The sequence below is a fragment of the Copadichromis virginalis genome, linkage group LG11, assembly GCF_057382275.1.
Source record: "Copadichromis virginalis isolate Kocher_CV1m ecotype Utaka linkage group LG11, C_Virginalis_male_GT1.1, whole genome shotgun sequence".
In the NCBI taxonomy this organism is placed as follows: domain Eukaryota; kingdom Metazoa; phylum Chordata; class Actinopteri; order Cichliformes; family Cichlidae; genus Copadichromis; species Copadichromis virginalis.
The window spans coordinates 25556862-25575394 of record NC_140628.1 but is presented as its reverse complement, the minus strand read 5'-3'; the positions used below and the strand labels follow the sequence as shown (position 1 = coordinate 25575394).

The following is an 18533-nucleotide window of genomic DNA, read 5'->3' as shown; positions in this document are numbered from 1 at the left end:
GTGGAGGAGATAAAAACAAAAACACACAAAGCTCCAGTAACAGGTACTTTTTATTGGTAGTACTGCATACACGCACAGAGAGCGCTTCCAAGTGTTGAAAGAGCAAACCATGAGGAAAACCTATTTTCAGGTAGTTAGGTTGATTAAAGCCACTAAAACTACAGTATCCATGAAAAAATAATTTTGTTTGTAGTATAAAATGGAAAAGATACAAAACTAAACTTTCAATAACTGTTTTAATAACCTAATTTAAAAAGCCCAGGCTTTCTGTGTCTTTTCCGTGATATGATTGGAGCCTGGATGGAACATCTATGGCAAACTATAAGCTTAACTACAAAAAGAACGGAAATATCAACGTAATGGACTGTTGCTAATCACGTCGCTAAAGTTAAAGCACCGATTGAAATACAACAAGAAGGCAAGGTTCTTTTTTTTTTTTTTGCACCCAAGTGGTGAACTGTCCTAGCACCGATGTCGCTATGCTGTCTGATTTGCAGTTTCTCCTTCCACGCGTAAAAACGCCTCTACTCACAGTGACAGAAAAAAAACAAAAGAAAAACACTACTGACATGTATACTGGACTTCTCACGAACCACTCACACATATGCATTCATGTCTTCTGCACATTCAGTGTCCTGAAAGTAAACTCGCCATCTTCTTGTCTCTACAAGACCGATGGAGCATCTTCATTAATCCCAAAGTTCTCAGTCTTTTTTTTTTTTAAGAGTCCAAGTGTTGATTTCAGTGAGAAGTTGGCTATGAGAACACAATCCTGGAGTCCTTCTGGCAGCATTACTCACGCAGGCTGTTGATGGAGGCACAGATCTTGAGAGCGGGACCCAGCTTGATGTTCATGGTGGAGATGAGATGGTCCTCACGCAAAAGCAGCAGCGCCTGCCCGTCTATTTCCTGAGACTGAAACTGGGCAGCCAGCTCCTCACAACCTGATCGACCAAGAGACTCAGTTAATGCAGGAGACAATAAAGAGAAACAACATGTGACGAGTGAACTGTAATCAGATGGACCACCAACCTTGAAGTGAGGAGATAAACCTGTAGACTTCGTCCACGCTCCACTGGGAAGGAGTCGAAGACAGGAAGCTAGCCCCCTCTAGTGGAAGACTTCCAGGAGCTGAGCTGTCAGACTGAAGAGCGCTGTGCTCGGCTCTTGAGCAGGAGCGGGAAGAACTCGGAGACAGTGAAGGAGAATCGTCTTCTTCGCCATCGCTGGATACTTCATCTGAACGACTGGACTCTGAGTTAAACTGCACCCAAAACAGCAGACATTGAACTACAATCAGCAGCATTTTTATACTATTATTATGTTACAGGACAAAAAAGAAAAAAGGATTTCCAAAAACAGCTGTGAATGTTAGTTTTCAAACATAATGGCCTTGATTTTTGTTTTGTTTTTAAGACTGTTAACAACAGAAAACACACGAGACATCCTTTAAAACCTACAGGTGTTACCTTGACAGGTAGATGCTTGGTTGATATTTTATTAGAGGTGATATTAGAACTGCTCCTGCGAGTGGAGCCCCTACGCCTAGCAGTGCTCTCTGTGGGTGCTGGATTTGGTGCCAGCCCTGCAGCTGTTCTCCCTCTGCTGGATTTGTAGTGCTGGCTGCAGCTTACATTATACCTGCAAATGAAAAGCAAAGTCAGCACTGAGAGAGACATTCTTGTTTGTTTGCCTCCCCTGAGTAAATTTCCAGTGTTACTATTGTCTAAAAAGGGGGTCAAACTTAGTTTCACATTTAACGAAACGGGTAAAATAAAAATCACATTAAGGATCAGATGTCTTCAGCACACATATCTTGCTTAATCTTCTCAAATAAAGCCAATTAACAGCAAATCGATGAACATATTTTTTAGCCATCTTTCTGTCAAGAAAAATGTTTTCAGATAAGAGTAGGCCACCATGGCGCCAACTCACAACAGCCTGAGTATAAAAGCTACTGCCTGAATTAAAAAAGAAAAAAGCTTCCTGATGTTAAAGCAGAATATTTTTGTTCTTGCACAGCATTTCTCACAAGCCCGAACATGAAACAGCTTTATCTGTGCCATAGTGGCAAATTGGAAACTGCATTCAAAGCCCCATCAATTTGAGATTTAGCTGAAAAAAATATTTCAAAGATGTACATCACTTTCTACTACACTAACTTTCTCAAGCTTTTGTTCTCTGGCTCTGTGGCTCTGCAGCTGTGTAGATTCAAAATTACAATGCTAATTACAGGATTTTTAAAATGGCAGAGACTGTCTCTGACAAAGGGATAAAGAAGTACTTCCACCTCCTTTGAATCTGTCTACTTTCATCATTTGCTTTAATCGGTCGTGCCACCCTGTTAGCTAGTGTGCTAGCTTCAAACTTCAGTGTAAGTGGGTAAATTTGCTTATTTTAGCCCTTAGACAAGACCTGCAGATGGCAGCTTCAACTAGATAGGCCAGAACATAGTAAGAAACTTGCTCTCTTTTTAAAGCATTTTTAAAGCAAATAAATGCAAAAATACCCTCCAAATAATTCAAACTCACTGTAAGCACATTGTTTCTTTGCTTTGAATTTCACTCTTCAGAGCTTGCATGTTCTAACCCAGTGCTAGACCCCCCTTTGTTTTACAAGAAACATCTTCGATACATTTTTCAAAAAATGCCCGTCTGTGCAAAATGAGTTTAAAAACATAAACAACTGTGGGATACTGTTTGTCCATGATTTGGACGGGGGGAACAAATTATGGCAGGATCAGCCTGATATTATTTGTATCCCACTGTAACTTTACTGTATGAAGAGCTAACATCTCCAAAATGTCAGGAGTAGTTAGTTATTATAAGAAGTGTTTGTGAACTTAAAATCAAGAATGTGGGATACTGTTTGTCAGTGATTTGGAGAGCCCAGCGCGTGCTCCCGACGCAGGGAAAACCAATTCTGCAGGGGAGACCTACCTTGGAACTTGTGCAGGTGAAGCCAAATTTGGCGAAGCTTCATCTCCTGCTTTGCGTTTGTGTGGGAGCCCCGTCAAAAACCTCTCCATTATGCTACCAGTGTGCAAGCAGTCTTTTTTTTCTCATATCGTGCCGCCCCCTGCAATGGCTCTGCGCCCCCCCCCCCCCGGGGGGGCACGCCCCACACTTTGGGAACCTCTGTTCTAACCAAATACTGCAGTCAGTGGCTTAAACTGCAAAGGCTTTAGCTGTTTTCCTAATAAGATATGAATGTCCTTTGAACCTCTGAGCTTTTATGGCTAATTAAGAAGGAACAAAACAACACATAATGTGTATGTAAGCTGAAACAGAAACAAAACTGTACCTTTTGGCGCAAGTATTAGTACAGAACCTCTTTGATCCTCTGAACTGGCTGGCTGGAGCAAGGTTCCCACAGTATTCACACTTCAACACTGAGTAGGGAAAGAAAGACTTTACACTACTGACCATAAACACAGCTTAAAGCTACCATACTTAATGAATAATAAACCACCACTTACATGGAGGTCCATTTTCTGTGCAGCCAACCAGGGCAAAATCTCCGTCTTTGGGAAGCCGAGCAACCTGTCACATCAAGCTAGTAAGACACTTTTTTTTTTCTCATGGTAACCTTAACATTCATTATCTGACTGTGCATGTATTATCACACTTACAGGGAAGGGCTCAGCTCCCTCCTGAATCACAAAGCCCTCGATAACATGAGTGAGAACTTGTGGTTTGACGACAGCCTGGGGAACAGGTGCTCTGTCTTTGTCCCCGTGCCCTACTCTTGACAATGGGAGAGGCAAAGAAAGCGTGGGAGGAGATGAGAAGGCAGCTTCTGAAGGAGGAGCTGGTGAATCATGAAAAAGAAAAAATAATGAGCTTACAGTGAGAATTTTGAAGACGTTCTACAAACGTTTTATGCATGAATTGGAGAAGACAAGCTGACGTACCTGAGTCCTTTGTAGGTGCAGGAGATAAAGGAGGAGCCGAGTCTTTCATGGGTGCTGAGTCTGAAGATTCTGTCATCTCATTCAGGCCATCACAGTCATATTTCCTCTTGAGAGAGCCAAGAGGAGCTTTTGTCTAACAGCATGTGGGGGGGGAAAAAGCCTTGTTACAATCCCTTGTACAAAGACGTCTCTCCCTACACCTAACCCAAGCAGTAAATCCTTTGATCTTACCATAGTACTGTTGCTGGAGACCGTGCCAACATTCCCACCAGATGGACTTTCCTGGGCTGTGCTATTTCGTGCCTGTGCCAGGGCCACAGCTTGCATATTTCCTGCTACGCCCTGCCTGGCTCCCACAAGCTGGACAGGGATGTGACCTGCAGCAGTGGACTGATTATTGCTAGGTGGAGCTGGGAGAATGGGCGGTGGGTGTCGAGGGGGCAGCTGCAACGGTAAACGGTGTCCCTGAACTGTCTTGGGCTGTATTGGAACAGGACCTTTGTCTACATTAGTGCTGGACTGTTGCAGGGGTTGCACCACCAGAGTTTGAGTGTTAACATTTGCCTTTGGTGCTACTGAGCCAATAGGGTAGCCCTGGGTGGAGGTAGGAACATTTGACGTGGGTACTAGGATCACCGGTGCAGCAGAGGGGGTCAGGAGGAGTTGGGAGAGAGGGAGTCCTGGAGAGGAAGTGGATGAAGAAGCTACAGAAGAAGTAGGAGTTACAGTCATGGCAGCCTGATTTCCAGTCTTTACAGTCAGTGGATTTGTGGCAGACTGTTGTGTAAAGCTGCTCTTGGCAATTTGTTGTTGCTGTTGTGGTTGCACTTGTTGCTGCTGAACTGTCTGTGGGAAACTCTGTTGCTGTTGCTGCTGCTGACCAAGAGGAAAGCCAGAAGCATCTTTCCTTTCTGGAAGCTCAGATTTAACAGCAACTGCTTTGGTTGTGGAAGCACAGTGTAAGGCAAGGTTCTGCACCTGAGAGATGAAGAAAGGAGCAGCGTGTGATCAAATTTAAATAGTTCTTCCTTCACAACCATTTCTTCAAGATTACATGGCTAGAGCATTTGGTAAAAGCACACAAACCTGATCATTGTCAGACTGGGTGCTAGCACCGGTAGAAGCAACTTCGTGCTGTTGCTGCTGCTGCTGGGGCTGAGTTTGAGCAACTGCTGCAACAGTAGCAGTTGCTGGGCCACCAGGCATGAAGATGAGCTGAGAACGGTTGACCTATGTGGGAAACAGCAGAGATGGTCAACCTTTATTTCTCTTAATGACTGCAAGAAAGATTTAATGATTTCCCTGCATTTTCTCTGGATTGTCAGTGTGAATTTTACACAAAGGTTTCCAACCGTTCTTACTATATCATAACAATATGTTACATAAATTAATTCAAAGTATATGCATTTAATAGATTTTGTGGATAATCAGTTTTAACCCACTCTAAGATACATCTGTCCCGGTCCTGCTGAGTTTCCACCCAGCAGCACTGACTGGTTGATAGCAGTTTTGGTTGCAGAGGTGGCTGGACCATGAGGACGAGGACTGGACATAGTCCCTCCCGCAGAGGTGGTGCTTAGATTGACCTGGAAGGCACACACATATTTATATTTTAACTCAAACTTTAAGAGAGCCAAGGCTGAGGTGTTTTGAACATGTACAGAGGATTGATAGTGGATATATTGGACAAAGAATACTGAATATAGAGCTGGTAAGTAAGACGAATAGAGGAAAATCAGAGAGAAGGTTCGTGGATGTAGTGAAGGAGGACATGCAGATTGTTGGTGTTACAAAAGAGGAAGCAAGGGATAAACTGTGATGAACATAAATGATCCGTTGTGGCAACCCCTAAAGGGTGCAGCTGAAAGAAGATTCAAATCTTTCTAATTATCTGTAAGATATAATTAAATAATAATTTACAAAAACTTACAGTGGTGGGCACTTGGGAGATGCTGTTACTTGGAGTATTGGACTGGCGACTAGCAGCAAGTGTGGCCTGTTTTAAAGAGACATGAAAAGGTTTGATTGGGACATGTCTGTTTGTTTTTATTTTAGTCTTTTTCTTGTTGTTGTGCATGTATATTCTTGTCATACCTGTTGCACAGCAGCTAAGTTGTGGAACTGAGCACTATTTGCGATCTGCTGCTGCAGCATGAGCTGCTGGAAGTACTGAGCAGCATTAGGCTGTCTTTGCAGAGCTTGCAGAGCCTAAAAAAAAACACATACATACTTATTTGGCTAATACCAATTCAAAAGTTTGTTTTTCATTTTTTAATTTAAATGGTACTGTTATTGTAACATGTAAAGCATTCGTTTTGTTAACATTTGGACACAATCACTCACCTGTACAGCCTGTCTCTCATACAGAGACATGCGGGCTATCTGTGGTGCATGAGAATTGCCACTTGTCTGAGAATTTCCATTGTTGGTGCCTGTATTTTGGTCTTCACCTGCATCCATGTTTACTGCTCAAAACGAAAAGGCCAAGAAGTAGCTGTGTCAACAGTTTTAACTATAAACGATCTATATGGTGTATTTGCTATTTCTCACTGTGGGTACAGAGAAAAATAAAGAAAAAAATAATTAATAGATGACAAATGAAATGATTAGTCACTAAATATAAACAAAGGCGGATTATTAAACGTCCTTTGTTGGACTGCACCCTCAAAGTTTCCAATTGATTGTTTATGTTTTTAAAGTGCAGCAGATTATTCGCTCTTGTGGGCATATCACGAGTTTTTACTATCGTGGCAAGCAGGAGCATTGTGGTATTTTTTACAGCAGGCCTGTTGTCAAGATGATAGATGGGTAGAAAAGAAAGACCAACATGGAGGAAAAGTTGAAAATAGCAAAGGAAGCTAGCTATCCAGCGATGGCTAACTACAAAGGATTACACAGGTTTAACGATCTCTCGACACTAGTACAGTATACCATAGTTTAAAAAATGCATTCCCGTGTGCAGCAAAACTCCGAATGCATATATAGAAAAATGAAAGTAGATGAGTCGTTTGTTTGACGCAAACACCTAACTAAAAAACATAAACAGAGGCTAACTAATTAGCAATGCTATCTGTTTTCTGCAGAGAGAACGCAAGCAGCTAGCTGACTATTACTGCTGCTACATGTCAGAGCTTAATGCCTTTCGGTGTCCGTTTGTGTCTACCTCTTCTTGGCTTTCCGTCCTTTTCACAGTTAAATTGAGTTCTTTTTCGGATATTGGTTGTAGCTGCCAACAACGACAGGGATTTCTAGGTTTTTTGCCTCCAACAAAACCCCGCCCCTCACAAAGCAGTTCTTTTCCCCTCCTTCTTCTTCTTTTTTGGATATTCTGGAAGACTGTAAACCATTGTTAACAGACGGACGGAGCCACCTACTGTTTCAGTGTGTAAACTGCATCGAAATCTATTTGTGTACTTTGGCAAACAAACTGGGATTTATGCAATTAGTTTTTATATGTTTTTTAAAAACTTACAGCGAGCTAACCTTTGTAATGAATAGAAGTACTTTTGATAACTACAGTATTCTGCAAAAGACACTCTTCATTTCTTTATATTTTCTAGGAGTCATACACTAACCTTTTAGTGATTCAAGCATAAAAAGACGCCTAGCCTAAATCTTCACAGTGTTCCCAGAAACACCGTCAGTACAGTGAAAACATACCTCCCCATAGCCTGGACCTCAATTTTACTGAAGGAGTGCGGGATTATTTTGACAACGGAGCAAAAATTACCCAACACCTAAAGAAGAGTTTTGAATGTCTTCAAGAAGCCTGGAGGACTATTCCTGAAGGCTACTTAAAAATTACAAGAAAGCTGCTAAAAGATGTGTGCTCAAGAATAAACATTGGTCATGTCTGAGCCTCTTTCTCCATGTTAGTTAACAACAGTTTATCACTATAAGCGCTTAATTGCACCTAATTTAATACAAGGTTTATGACTATTCTAGTTTATGAATGCATTTGTTTATATAATCCATTATTTCTAATATAACCTAATTTATTCCATCAAATCCTAAAAGATGAGTGCACATAGGTTTATGGAGTTATCACAGCATAAACTAGTTTTATCATTTCTTTTTAATAGAATCAGAAAAAAAAACAAAGATTTGTGACTTGTGTCAACTTTTAGCCAAACATAACATTAATCATATGAAACCTCAGACCAGTGAACTAAGCAAAGAAAATTCAGTGTTAACACAAAAGCGAAAAAGACCAAATATCAGTGCTCACAGTGAATACAAGTAGTAACTCAATGATAATTAATAGAAAAATAACATTCATGTCCTGTTCAAAAAAAAAAAGCCTGGTTCAGTCCTTAGCAGCACTGATGTTTAGGTTTATGTAAAAATATTATAAATCCCAAGTTTAAAAGTGTAACATTTTTACAACTAGAGTACTGAAAATGAAGTACCCTCATTGCTGCCGTATGCCGTATTTCATTGTACTACTGTACTATGTATGACTGTGCAATGACAATAAAGAGTTATCTTATCTTATGTATCTCCTACTGCAGCCTGAACATGAGTCTATAGTAGTAAGGTGGGTACATGTAGCACTGTTTCTGCGCTTTGGGTCAATTTCACCACATCAAGAAGCAGGTCAGCGTTTAAGCACTATAATGTTCATTATTAAACTGTTTTGTGATTATTAAAATGTAAATATTCCTTTATATTTGATTATTTCATGAAAAAGCACAGAAGACAATTTCTGAATAAGTATAAATAGCAGAATTCAGATATAATTGCCTTCAAATTCTCATCACATTTAAATGACAAAAGATACATTAAGTGAATTAAATTTTGAATTTTAGTTGGATGCTTTGCTCCTCACCACAAATTTCGTTGGTATTGCGTCAGCACCACTGACCTCTGACAAAAATTAAACCGTGGAGCTCAGATTTCAGTCAAGCAGCCGACCTTCTGACTGGGATCTTAGCGCTAAGCTTCTCTGCAACATGTGAGAAAGGACGACGCCCAGCTAAAAATCAAATTCAGTTCAACTTTGGTTTGTTTGCACTGATTTCTAAATGTGTGGTAAGGCTGTAAGTACAGTCCCTGTACTTAAACATTTACATTCACATGTTACAAACCTGACTTTTTAACCTAAACAATAACTGTTTAAACTGCACACACATTTATTTGTATGCCTGTGAACATTAAGCAAGCTCAACCCAAATAAACACAGAGGGGTGTACTATGAAGCCAGATTAATGGGTTAGCGAGGTATGTTGGGCTTTCATTCACTCTCTTTTTAGCATCTTAACTACTGTCATACACGTAGCCTGGTCCTGCGCAGCCTTTCGGTTTGTAATTGAACTGAAGAGCCACATTTTCACTGATTCTCTTATTTACAGTAAGCTTTAGCTGCAATACAGATTCTCTGCTGTAGGAATGTCATTTATCCAGAATATAAAACCTGTTGAGACACTTCTAAAACAGCACTGCAGATTCTAACTGGAATATTCAATTTTTCTTTTATAAATGTCTTTATTTTTGGTCCTAATCTGCTAGAATTCCACCTACTGGAACAAAGTTTAGAACTGTTACACCAAGAATTCTGAATGAATAAAAGTAATTTATCTTACAAGTGACGACAAACTGAAGTGATGCTTTCTTTAGGCTGTGGGAGTGTGTTAAAGTTTAAGAGGTGTAATTTGTCACATTAGAAATCAACAGCAGAGGTGAAATAAATATATTATGAGGTAAACTATTTCATTTACTGATAAGTGTGCGTGTAATGATCGTGACTTCACAAGATTAAAGATTTTCGGCAGCATTACTCTCGTTTCCTTTGCAGCTGCAGTGTTGCATGTTATTTATAGATCTGTATCACCTGATTAGACGGAGCTCAAATGATCGATTTTGTAAAGTCAAAGAGTTAAATGACGCATCTAAAACTGCACAGAGCATGAAGCAGAAAGCCTGAGTTAATGAAGAAAACTGATAACCACCATTGTAACCCTTATCTCTTATCGGGGCTTCTAGGCTTTTATCAAGCCAGCTAACACAACCCCAGCAATTATATTGAATTTGCTTTTCAGTACACCCCTCTGCTCGTGACAAACCAACAACATCTGAGAAAAAAAATAAAGCATTCGTTTAGCAGAAAAGAACTGTACACAATGTGGCATTTAGCTGACACAAGATAGAAATATGATTCTTCAAATTCTCCCTTTTCTGCCAGATTTTCACAGAAGAGTCTTTATTGTGAAATAGCTTTCTTGAAGGAATCACTCATTTGTCTGACATCAAACAACTGTTTGAAACGTACGGTGTAAAAAGTGTGGACATGATCATCAGCCCTATGAGTAACATGCCCTCCTGTGTGACAGGGAGATGAAAGATTTTTTTGCCCTAGGCACAAGTCTGGAATAAACACAGAATTAGCAAGTACTGACGTAATTCACTCACAACCCCCCCACAAGAAAACAGACTTGTGTCTACAAGCAGCCTGATAAGCTGTAACCGATTAAACTGCATCACACGGTGAAGATTTTAGTCCCAACATACTAAGGTCACATAGGCAGCAACTGGTCATCTCTCTCCTCTGGCTCTTCCTGTAAATTGTCTGTAGCCTCTCCCCTGTAAGCTGGCGATTCCTCTCGCTTGCGCGACCGGCACACAAAGTCACATCCATCCTGTAAGCACAGCGAAGAAAAAAACAAAAACAATTGTCCTTATTTATTTATTTATTTATTTTTATTTCATCAGACTGACCTTTCACTGACGGTGTTCATCAATTAGATTTAGCTTACCGCTGCCAGGTTTCCAAACTCCACCCAAAAAGCATAATTGGGGAATTGCTCCACCCCTTTAGCTCCAACGATCACCCGCTGGTAGAGGAAACCTCCAACAAGGTAAACAGCCAGAAGAGAGAAACCACTGAAATGTGAGAGGTTATGATTATTGATCATCTGTAATATCACAAGCTCTCACATTCATTAAATTAACAGATGACTTTACATACATGATGAGAATAATGGAGCCAGTGCTGATAATGGAGCCAGTGCTGAGCTTGGACTCAATTACAGGACACACTGAACTGGTGTCCAACTCAAACAGATAGAAACAGTTTTCCTCCTTTTCCCTCTCCTCCAGACCCACCTCCAGCTTACTCTGGGAGAGAGAGTGAAACACAGGTGTATACAAAGTGTCTTTGTGCAACTTTCTAAACATGCAACATGTGTATAACATGTTTTTATTTCAATAACTCTACTGTTTAATACAAATAGGCTCATTCTGTGTTCCACTGTATTAAACGTCTTCGTCACTCTACTGTAAATATCCTTGCTTGGTTTCAGGTGTCTGGAAAGCCTTGAGCTTCACGGAAACATTATTCAGAGCGTCCTCATGGATCAAATTTCATTTTCACAGACCTGATGCAACATGCCGCCACGGCTGCAGCTGACTGCTTTTTGTTTCTGTTTTTTTCCTCAAACTCAAATCTGCTCGGCTAGAAGCTTTGCACATTTCATTTACCACTTTTACATTCCTGTCGCAAGAGATCATAATGATGGCTTTCCTTTCTTCCTTATTGCAGTGTGCATCGTATTTTTCACCATTTGTGTAGATCAGCATCACCCAGTCACCTGAAAGGACACGTTTGATAAGATTTAGATTTCTACTCCTCAGAGTTGGCCTCAGGCTATGATGCAATTATGAATTATTTATCAGTTTCCAATACAGTTAAGATTCACGCACATGCCCTTACGGTCATGTCTGAACTAATAAGAGAATGTTTTTCGGATTTTGCATAGTCTTACTTCCTCCAATGGCCTGTGTATGCGTGTATTTGCCAATCACTGTTGTCTTCTGTAATTTCTTGTCCACTTGAATAACCCCAGCATTGGAAGCACCCCCTGCATCCCCACATAACTGGAACACATATGTGTAGCTCTCGTTCGAAGCCTTGTCCTCAGCTGTAAAGCTGTCAAAAAAGAACAAATCCCAGAGAAAATTTAAATAAACATGGCCCATATAGATTCTTCCTTTAACATAAAATTATATTATTAAACACAACAGGGATTCCAAAAACATCTCATCTCCTAACAAGCACTGAATACGCTGGTACACAAGTGACTCATTCCTTACTTCTTTCCTACGAGCGGCTCTAGTCGCTCCAGAACTTTCTGCTGTAATGGACTGTGAGATAACAGTTTGCAGTCTTTGGTGCTCTTCACACTATACACCCCACTCACAGAGAGGACCAGATGAAATGCCATGATCCACATGAGGAACGAGATTCCTCTGCAGCTACTGAACACCTGGAACAGATGTTAGATGATAAAGAAAAAACAATCAAAATGGGCAATTCTCAATTGTGATTGCTTGCTATTTGTTTCATGTTAGTAGGATTACGTTTATTGTGAGACCATACAAACTGTCTAATGCAAGACTGTTTCATACCATTTACATTACAGTAATATAAACGGTGGCATTATTGAAATACTTGCGGTCAACCATACAAAGGCAGTGGAGATGAGCATCAGGGGTAATTTGTAACTGAAGGATAGCAGCAAGATTGAACGGGAAGGCTTACATGATTATAGTGAGATGGTAAAGGAGACAGTGGGTCTAAAATAGCAGGCACACAGGAGGTAGCAGAGCTGAAGATGCTAAGATCTTCAGTCAGAGTGATCAGAAGGGACAGGATTAGAAATGAGTACATCCGAGGGACGGCGGACGTAGAGCGGTCTAGAAAGATAGTTTGAGAGACAAGGTTGTGATGTGCAGAGGAGGGATTTTAGATTCATATGGAGCTGCCAGCCAGGAGAAAAGAGGAAAATCACAGGGTAGATTCATGCATGTCGTGAAGGAGGACATGCATGTGACAGAAGATAAAGGTAGCTTAAGCTGAAAGCAGATGTGCTGTGGCGACCTCTAAAGGGAGCAACCAAATAAGAAGCAGAAACAACTGCAGTGTGGTAGCTATCCCTTTAAGAGCTGAAACAGTTATTGGGTAATGTCATAGTCATATGACAGAAAACTAGAAAAAGAAATATATTTAAAAAATTTAAAAACAAATATTTACTCATTTAATTTGAATATTCATCATCTGTTATATTCAGCTGAATTCTTTTGGGTTTTAAGACTGCTATCTAGAAAAAAATCTAAATATTTAGCAGCACTTTTTTTGATAATCGTCTGACACTTCAAAACACAATGAACCTGTTATGTTAGTTTAATGTGTACATTAAAATGAATCTGTGGCAGTTCTCATGCTTTTGACACCTTGTTACAGGTTGCAGGTTTTTGCATTAACACAAAGTACCTCAGTTATCAGGTACTTACATTTAATGCATTATTCCACAAACCGTTTGCGTTTTTTAACACCACAGTTCATAAAAATAGGTAAAACAAGGGAATACTCAAAGCTTCAGTGGTTAAACTTTGAATATGAAGCACCTTTCACATGCTTCCTGAACAAAGAGAGGGGAGTAAAGAGACGCCCACTTTCCTATTCATTTAAAAATTTAAAGACATAAAACATAGCACTAAACTAAAAGACAATAACGATATAGGAAATTCAGTTGTGAAAGGCGATGTTTGCAAGTCTTTCCTGAAAAGAAAGTATGCATCCAAAATGTCTGCTTCTATTTGCACGAGGCAATAAGTTTTACTGATGAGAAAACAGTCCGTTTATAATTTCTCTGACAAAGATGCTGCTTTGGCCTGGATTGCACACCTACCTTCATGATTTCCGTCACGGCGAATCAGCGGGGAAATCTTCTTTGTGAGAAATCTAACAGTTTATCATACAAGCTGACAGTTTAAACAGTTGCTCTGAGCTTCCTCACGCTAACGTCGCTTCCTGGTTGACTCAATTAGCAACTAGTCGACTCTTTAGATATGCGCATAAAACAAACTTCATCTGCGCGGAGTCTGTTTTATATTATTATTTTTAATCAACGTTTTCCGCCCTTTTAATTCTGCCCTGAAGAGATAACACGCTTTCCATTCAACTGTGCCCAAGAGGCTAACAGGCTAGAGATAGCGGTGAAGGAGTGCGGAAGTGAAACCAAACAGAGCAACACGCGCATGTGACAGTCCAAATGAAACTCAGCCAATGAAAGGCGGCTGAGGCCACGCACACCCGCGTCAGCTGACAGGGGAGCAAGCGTCACAGAAAGGTTTACTAAGTCACAGCGTCACCATTCATGGTATTTCTATGTCAGGCAAAAAAAATTAATACATACAATAATAAATAAAATAAATACGTAAGTAAATAAACAAGATAAACAAAAAAATGAATAATAAATACATAATACATATAAATACAATAAAATAAATGCATAACTAATACATAAAATAAAACTAAAATAAATAAAATAAAGTAAGCAAATGAATAAATGCGCTTGATGGTATAATGTGGAGTTTTGTGTGCGCTGCTAAACAGAATTAAACAACTATTATTCAAACAAATGTATCTAACTAAAACCTGTAAATTTAATTGATCACTGATATAAATAGCAAATATTATCTTTATAACTACATAGTGGAAATTCTTGTTTGTTCAAACAATGTCACATGTGACATTGTTTGGAGTTATTTCTATGATTTAGATCCAAAAAACATATTTTGGTAAAGAAATCATAATTAAAGAAAATTACTTAATTTTAATAATAATATGTCATAATACACAATACTGTCTTGTGCTTCATTTACCTGACAATCTAATAAGATGAATTTATGTAAATACATGTTTTTCAAATTTACTAAATGTAGTAAAAATTACATTAAAATCAACATTGCTTTAATTTAAAATGAGCTAAAAAAAATTTTTTGACTAAGTATAAAAAATAATTTCAGTTTCAGTATTTAGTCAGGTGGTGAAGGTTTTCACTGTGACTCAGACTCTACATGATTGCCAGTCAGCTGCCGACAATAAGTATTTTAATTTGTATGGTATTACTTCCCTATCATGATCATTAAAAAGACTAAAACACTGAAATGAATCAAAATTAAGAAAACATTTCCGAACAATAAAAATAATTCACCTTCTTGATTGGAAAACAAAACTACTTTCTGGGGAGTGAGCATGCATAAATGGAATTAAAACAACTTTGTCTATCTAAAAAGGGTGTTATGGGCTTGGCACATGGTATCATACCTGATGAATATTGCAATGAAGTTGGATGAAAATATCAGTTCCTCGCCTGCAAAATTTTGGTTACTATAGACATCTGCTGCTGGAAATCAGACATCCAAATATTTATAGTTCAAGCAAGCCATCATTCTGTGTTAGCCTGAGCTACATTCCTGAGAATTCATATTCAGAGACATGAATATGTCAGATATTTACCCCAAAAGTTTTTAAGGACCTAGCTCAAGACATTTATCCCAGATGCCTTGATTCTGATGTTTTAGACATTCTTTCAGCTCTGTTTGAAAAAGAGATCAATAAAAGGATTGAACATCAAGAAAATTCATCAGAAAACTTGTATCTGGTATCTCATTGTTTTAATTACCCAGGGATTGTGACTATAGGTGCACCTCCCAAGAAAAGTAACTACATGTCAGATTAGCACAGTCTACAGATGTTGTCATTGGCCTGTTCGGCACGTTCCTCCTGTCGATTTCCCAGTAATGAACATGGCTGCATTGTAACACTGAACAAACCCAAAAACCTATGCAACAGTGTACTAGAAGTTTGAGGCCACTCTGGTAAAAAAAACAATCATAAAACCTCACACCACCTGTCAACCTCAGTGGTTGAGCGATGATGATTTGGGTTTATTTTGCAGCCATAGAACCTGAGCACCTTGCAGTCACTGAGTCGACGAGGAACTCCTTTGTATACCAAAGCATTCTTGAGCCAAGTACAAGGGCAGCTGTTCAAAAGCTTAATCTTAGCCAGAACTGCGTCATACAACAGGGCAATGATCCCAGTTCTGAAAAAGAAATGAATCAAGGTGTTGCAATGGTCCAGTCAATAGATCTGTCTGACCTTAATAGAGCTGTGCAAGAAATGCCTGCAAACCTCAATGAACCGAAGCACCATTGTAAAGTTGTGGCAAAATTTCTGTGCAACTAAATGATAGACTCATAAAGTCATACAGAAAAGAATTATTTTAAGTTATTGACACCAAAGGTGCTTCTACAAGCGACTGAATCATGGGGTGTAGTTTCTCACAAGCTGCTTTTGCATTTTGTTAAATAAGGATGGGGGAATATGTCATATGTTGCTGTTAATGTCAGGTTGTATTTAGAGAATTTGAGAACATGCTAACGAACAGGTAATTTTTAATATGTTGTGATAAGTAAAACCTTAGAGCTGAAAGAGAGTGTACTTTCACTTTCACATGTCAGAATGTTTACTTGTGGATGACTGGTAGACCAACAACACAGATTTCCATTTCAAGATGGCATAACTGAGGTTACTGAAATATAATCATTACTCAGTGTTTTGAAAGGCAGATTAACCCCCACACTACTCTAGCGTAAACTAAACAATAGCCTCTAAAATTACCATGAACTTGAAATTCATTTAGTAACAGTGGTCAAGTATGGACTTGCTCAGCTTTCGTACAATGTATATATATATATATATATACACACACACACACACACACACACACACACACCTTGATCACTGTTTCACTTCCCTCAGTATTTTTAGATTGATCTCTGACTGTGTGTTTGAGAATCTATGGCCCTCAGTGTCTGTTGCATTCTGCTGGATTTCACTAAAAGGTAATAAGCTGCACTCGCTATGCTTGAGACCAGTAAGTGTGCTATAAGAGCTCTTTCATTCCTGCATGCTCTGATTAGCTCAGCTACATCAGGCTCTTTGACTTCATTTACATTGTACGTACCGTCTTTTTTATACCATTTTCAGAAATATCAGAAAGTTGACTCTGTTCATCTGGATGTAGCATTTTCAGATCAACAGAATCAACTTTCTGGAATTTCCTTGCCTGAATGATTGAGCATTTATCAAGATCCTTTTTTAAAATGTCATTTTTAGCTCATCTGGTTGAAACACTTGTTGAGATGTTCGCGAGGCGGCCCTTCACAGTTGCTACTCTTCCTGCAGTATTGGTAAGATTTTAGTTAACCTTTCACACAATATATCACCTAATGGACTTGCATCTAAATTAAGGTCAAGAGCGTATCAATTGTTTTATGAATACGTTTCCACTTTCATAAAAATCACTACTTCTCTTAGATTATTGGTCAGATTTTAGTGACATGAGATTAATGCATCTCGGATATGACTGTTTTTGAGGGTCTTTGAGTTTTCAGTGGATTTTAATCCTCATTAGCTTGTGCAATGCAGCCAATCCCCGACAAGGAATCCTATAATTTGCTTTCTGTACTTCTCACATTATAGCAACCTTTGAATAGTGATGGACCATGAGCTGGATGGACTAGTCTTTCCATTCAGGTTTTTTGCTTTAAAGAACTCTGTCTTACTATTTGGTTTGTTCATTCTCTGTTGTATCAGCCACCCTGAACTACTGATAGAAGGCAGGATGAATCCATGCCTTCATGTTGTTTACAGCATGTTGAATGTCACAGTAGAAATTGAGAGTCGTCAGACTAGGAAACATTTCTCCAAGCTTATGTTGTCCCAACGGGAATTTACCCGTTCTTAGCTGACAGGAGTGGCACTCGGTGTGGTCTTCAGCTATTTTAGTCCATCTCTTTATCATTATAAGTGGTTATTTGAGTTACTGTCGTCCCTAGCTGTCTGACCATTCTCCTCTGACACCAATATTTTCACCCAGAGAAGTGTCGCTCTGTGGATTTTTTCTCTTTCTGAGACCATTCTCTGTAAACTCTAAAGATGTTGGTGTGCGAAAATCCCAGTAGACCAGCAGCTTCTGAAATATTCAGACCAGCTTGTCTGGTCCTAACAACCATCCAACATTCAAAGTCATTTAAATCACCCATCTTCCTCATTCTGATGCTCAGTTTGAACTTCAGGTTGTCAGCATTTCTACATGCCTAAATGCAATGAAATCCTGTAGTTCACTGGTGAGACGCTGAGTAGGCATGCCTAATATAATAGGTAGTGCACAAATCTGTTTATAAGATTGGGGAAAGCTGCAATCAGCTGAGACTGAAGAAGTCACTTGGATAAGTGACAAAACGTTTCTCCCACTGAAAATGCTACGTCCAGATGAACAGAATCTACTTTTGGACATAAATCTGACAGTGATAAAATCTTCTCAAACGACAGAGTGCTGAACAAGTCATTTAAACAAGGTGTGGCCATGTATATAAAATCATCTGACAGATTTTAAAGTAAACGGATTTCCTTGTTATAAAGTAAATGGGAAAGGCAAAGTGTAAGAAACACCTTTCAGCTTTAAGTAAAATGCAGTAAAGTTGACTCATGGGGTGTAGTTACTTCTTGGAAGTTGGATCTGTTGCAGTTAGCCAGGTGTGTGTGTGTGTGTGTGTGTGTGTGTGTGTGTGTGTGTGTGTGTGTGTGTGTGTGTGTGTGTGTGTAGCAGACAGTATTTTTGTTTTTAAAAAACGTGGTGTTGTGCAAATTCGGTTAGCAAGTGCATAAAATCTGAGCGCAGCTGAAAGTGCAACAAAGTTGTGAAACAGGGCAGTGTGACAGTAATCATGTGGGTTTCTATTTAACAATGCTAATGAGAGTGAGTCACAG

At 39.3% G+C, this 18533-nt stretch overlaps 2 protein-coding genes across 2 annotated transcripts; both read right to left on the bottom strand.

The window, feature by feature from the left end:
- Nucleotides 1–32: 32 nt before the first annotated feature.
- Nucleotides 33–7210, bottom strand: phc1 (polyhomeotic homolog 1). The gene is made up of 14 exons (XM_085471585.1): nucleotides 7077–7210; nucleotides 6257–6378; nucleotides 6008–6121; nucleotides 5844–5909; nucleotides 5356–5499; nucleotides 5000–5143; nucleotides 4145–4891; nucleotides 3914–4046; nucleotides 3632–3810; nucleotides 3479–3542; nucleotides 3304–3391; nucleotides 1470–1641; nucleotides 1033–1264; nucleotides 33–944 (listed from the first exon to the last, which is right to left on the bottom strand). The coding sequence occupies exons 2-14, from the start codon at nucleotides 6371–6373 to the stop codon at nucleotides 793–795; spliced, it is 2352 nt and encodes a 783-aa protein (XP_085327711.1). The 5' UTR covers nucleotides 6374–6378; nucleotides 7077–7210; the 3' UTR covers nucleotides 33–792.
- Nucleotides 7211–8380: 1170 nt separating this feature from the next.
- On the bottom strand, nucleotides 8381–13937 carry m6pr (mannose-6-phosphate receptor (cation dependent)). The gene is made up of 7 exons (XM_085471584.1): nucleotides 13600–13937; nucleotides 12002–12174; nucleotides 11674–11837; nucleotides 11390–11499; nucleotides 10878–11026; nucleotides 10666–10792; nucleotides 8381–10548 (listed from the first exon to the last, which is right to left on the bottom strand). Exons 1-7 carry the CDS (start codon nucleotides 13603–13605, stop codon nucleotides 10426–10428), a joined length of 852 nt encoding a protein of 283 aa, XP_085327710.1. The 5' UTR covers nucleotides 13606–13937; the 3' UTR covers nucleotides 8381–10425.
- Between the last annotated feature and the right edge of the window lie 4596 nt (nucleotides 13938–18533).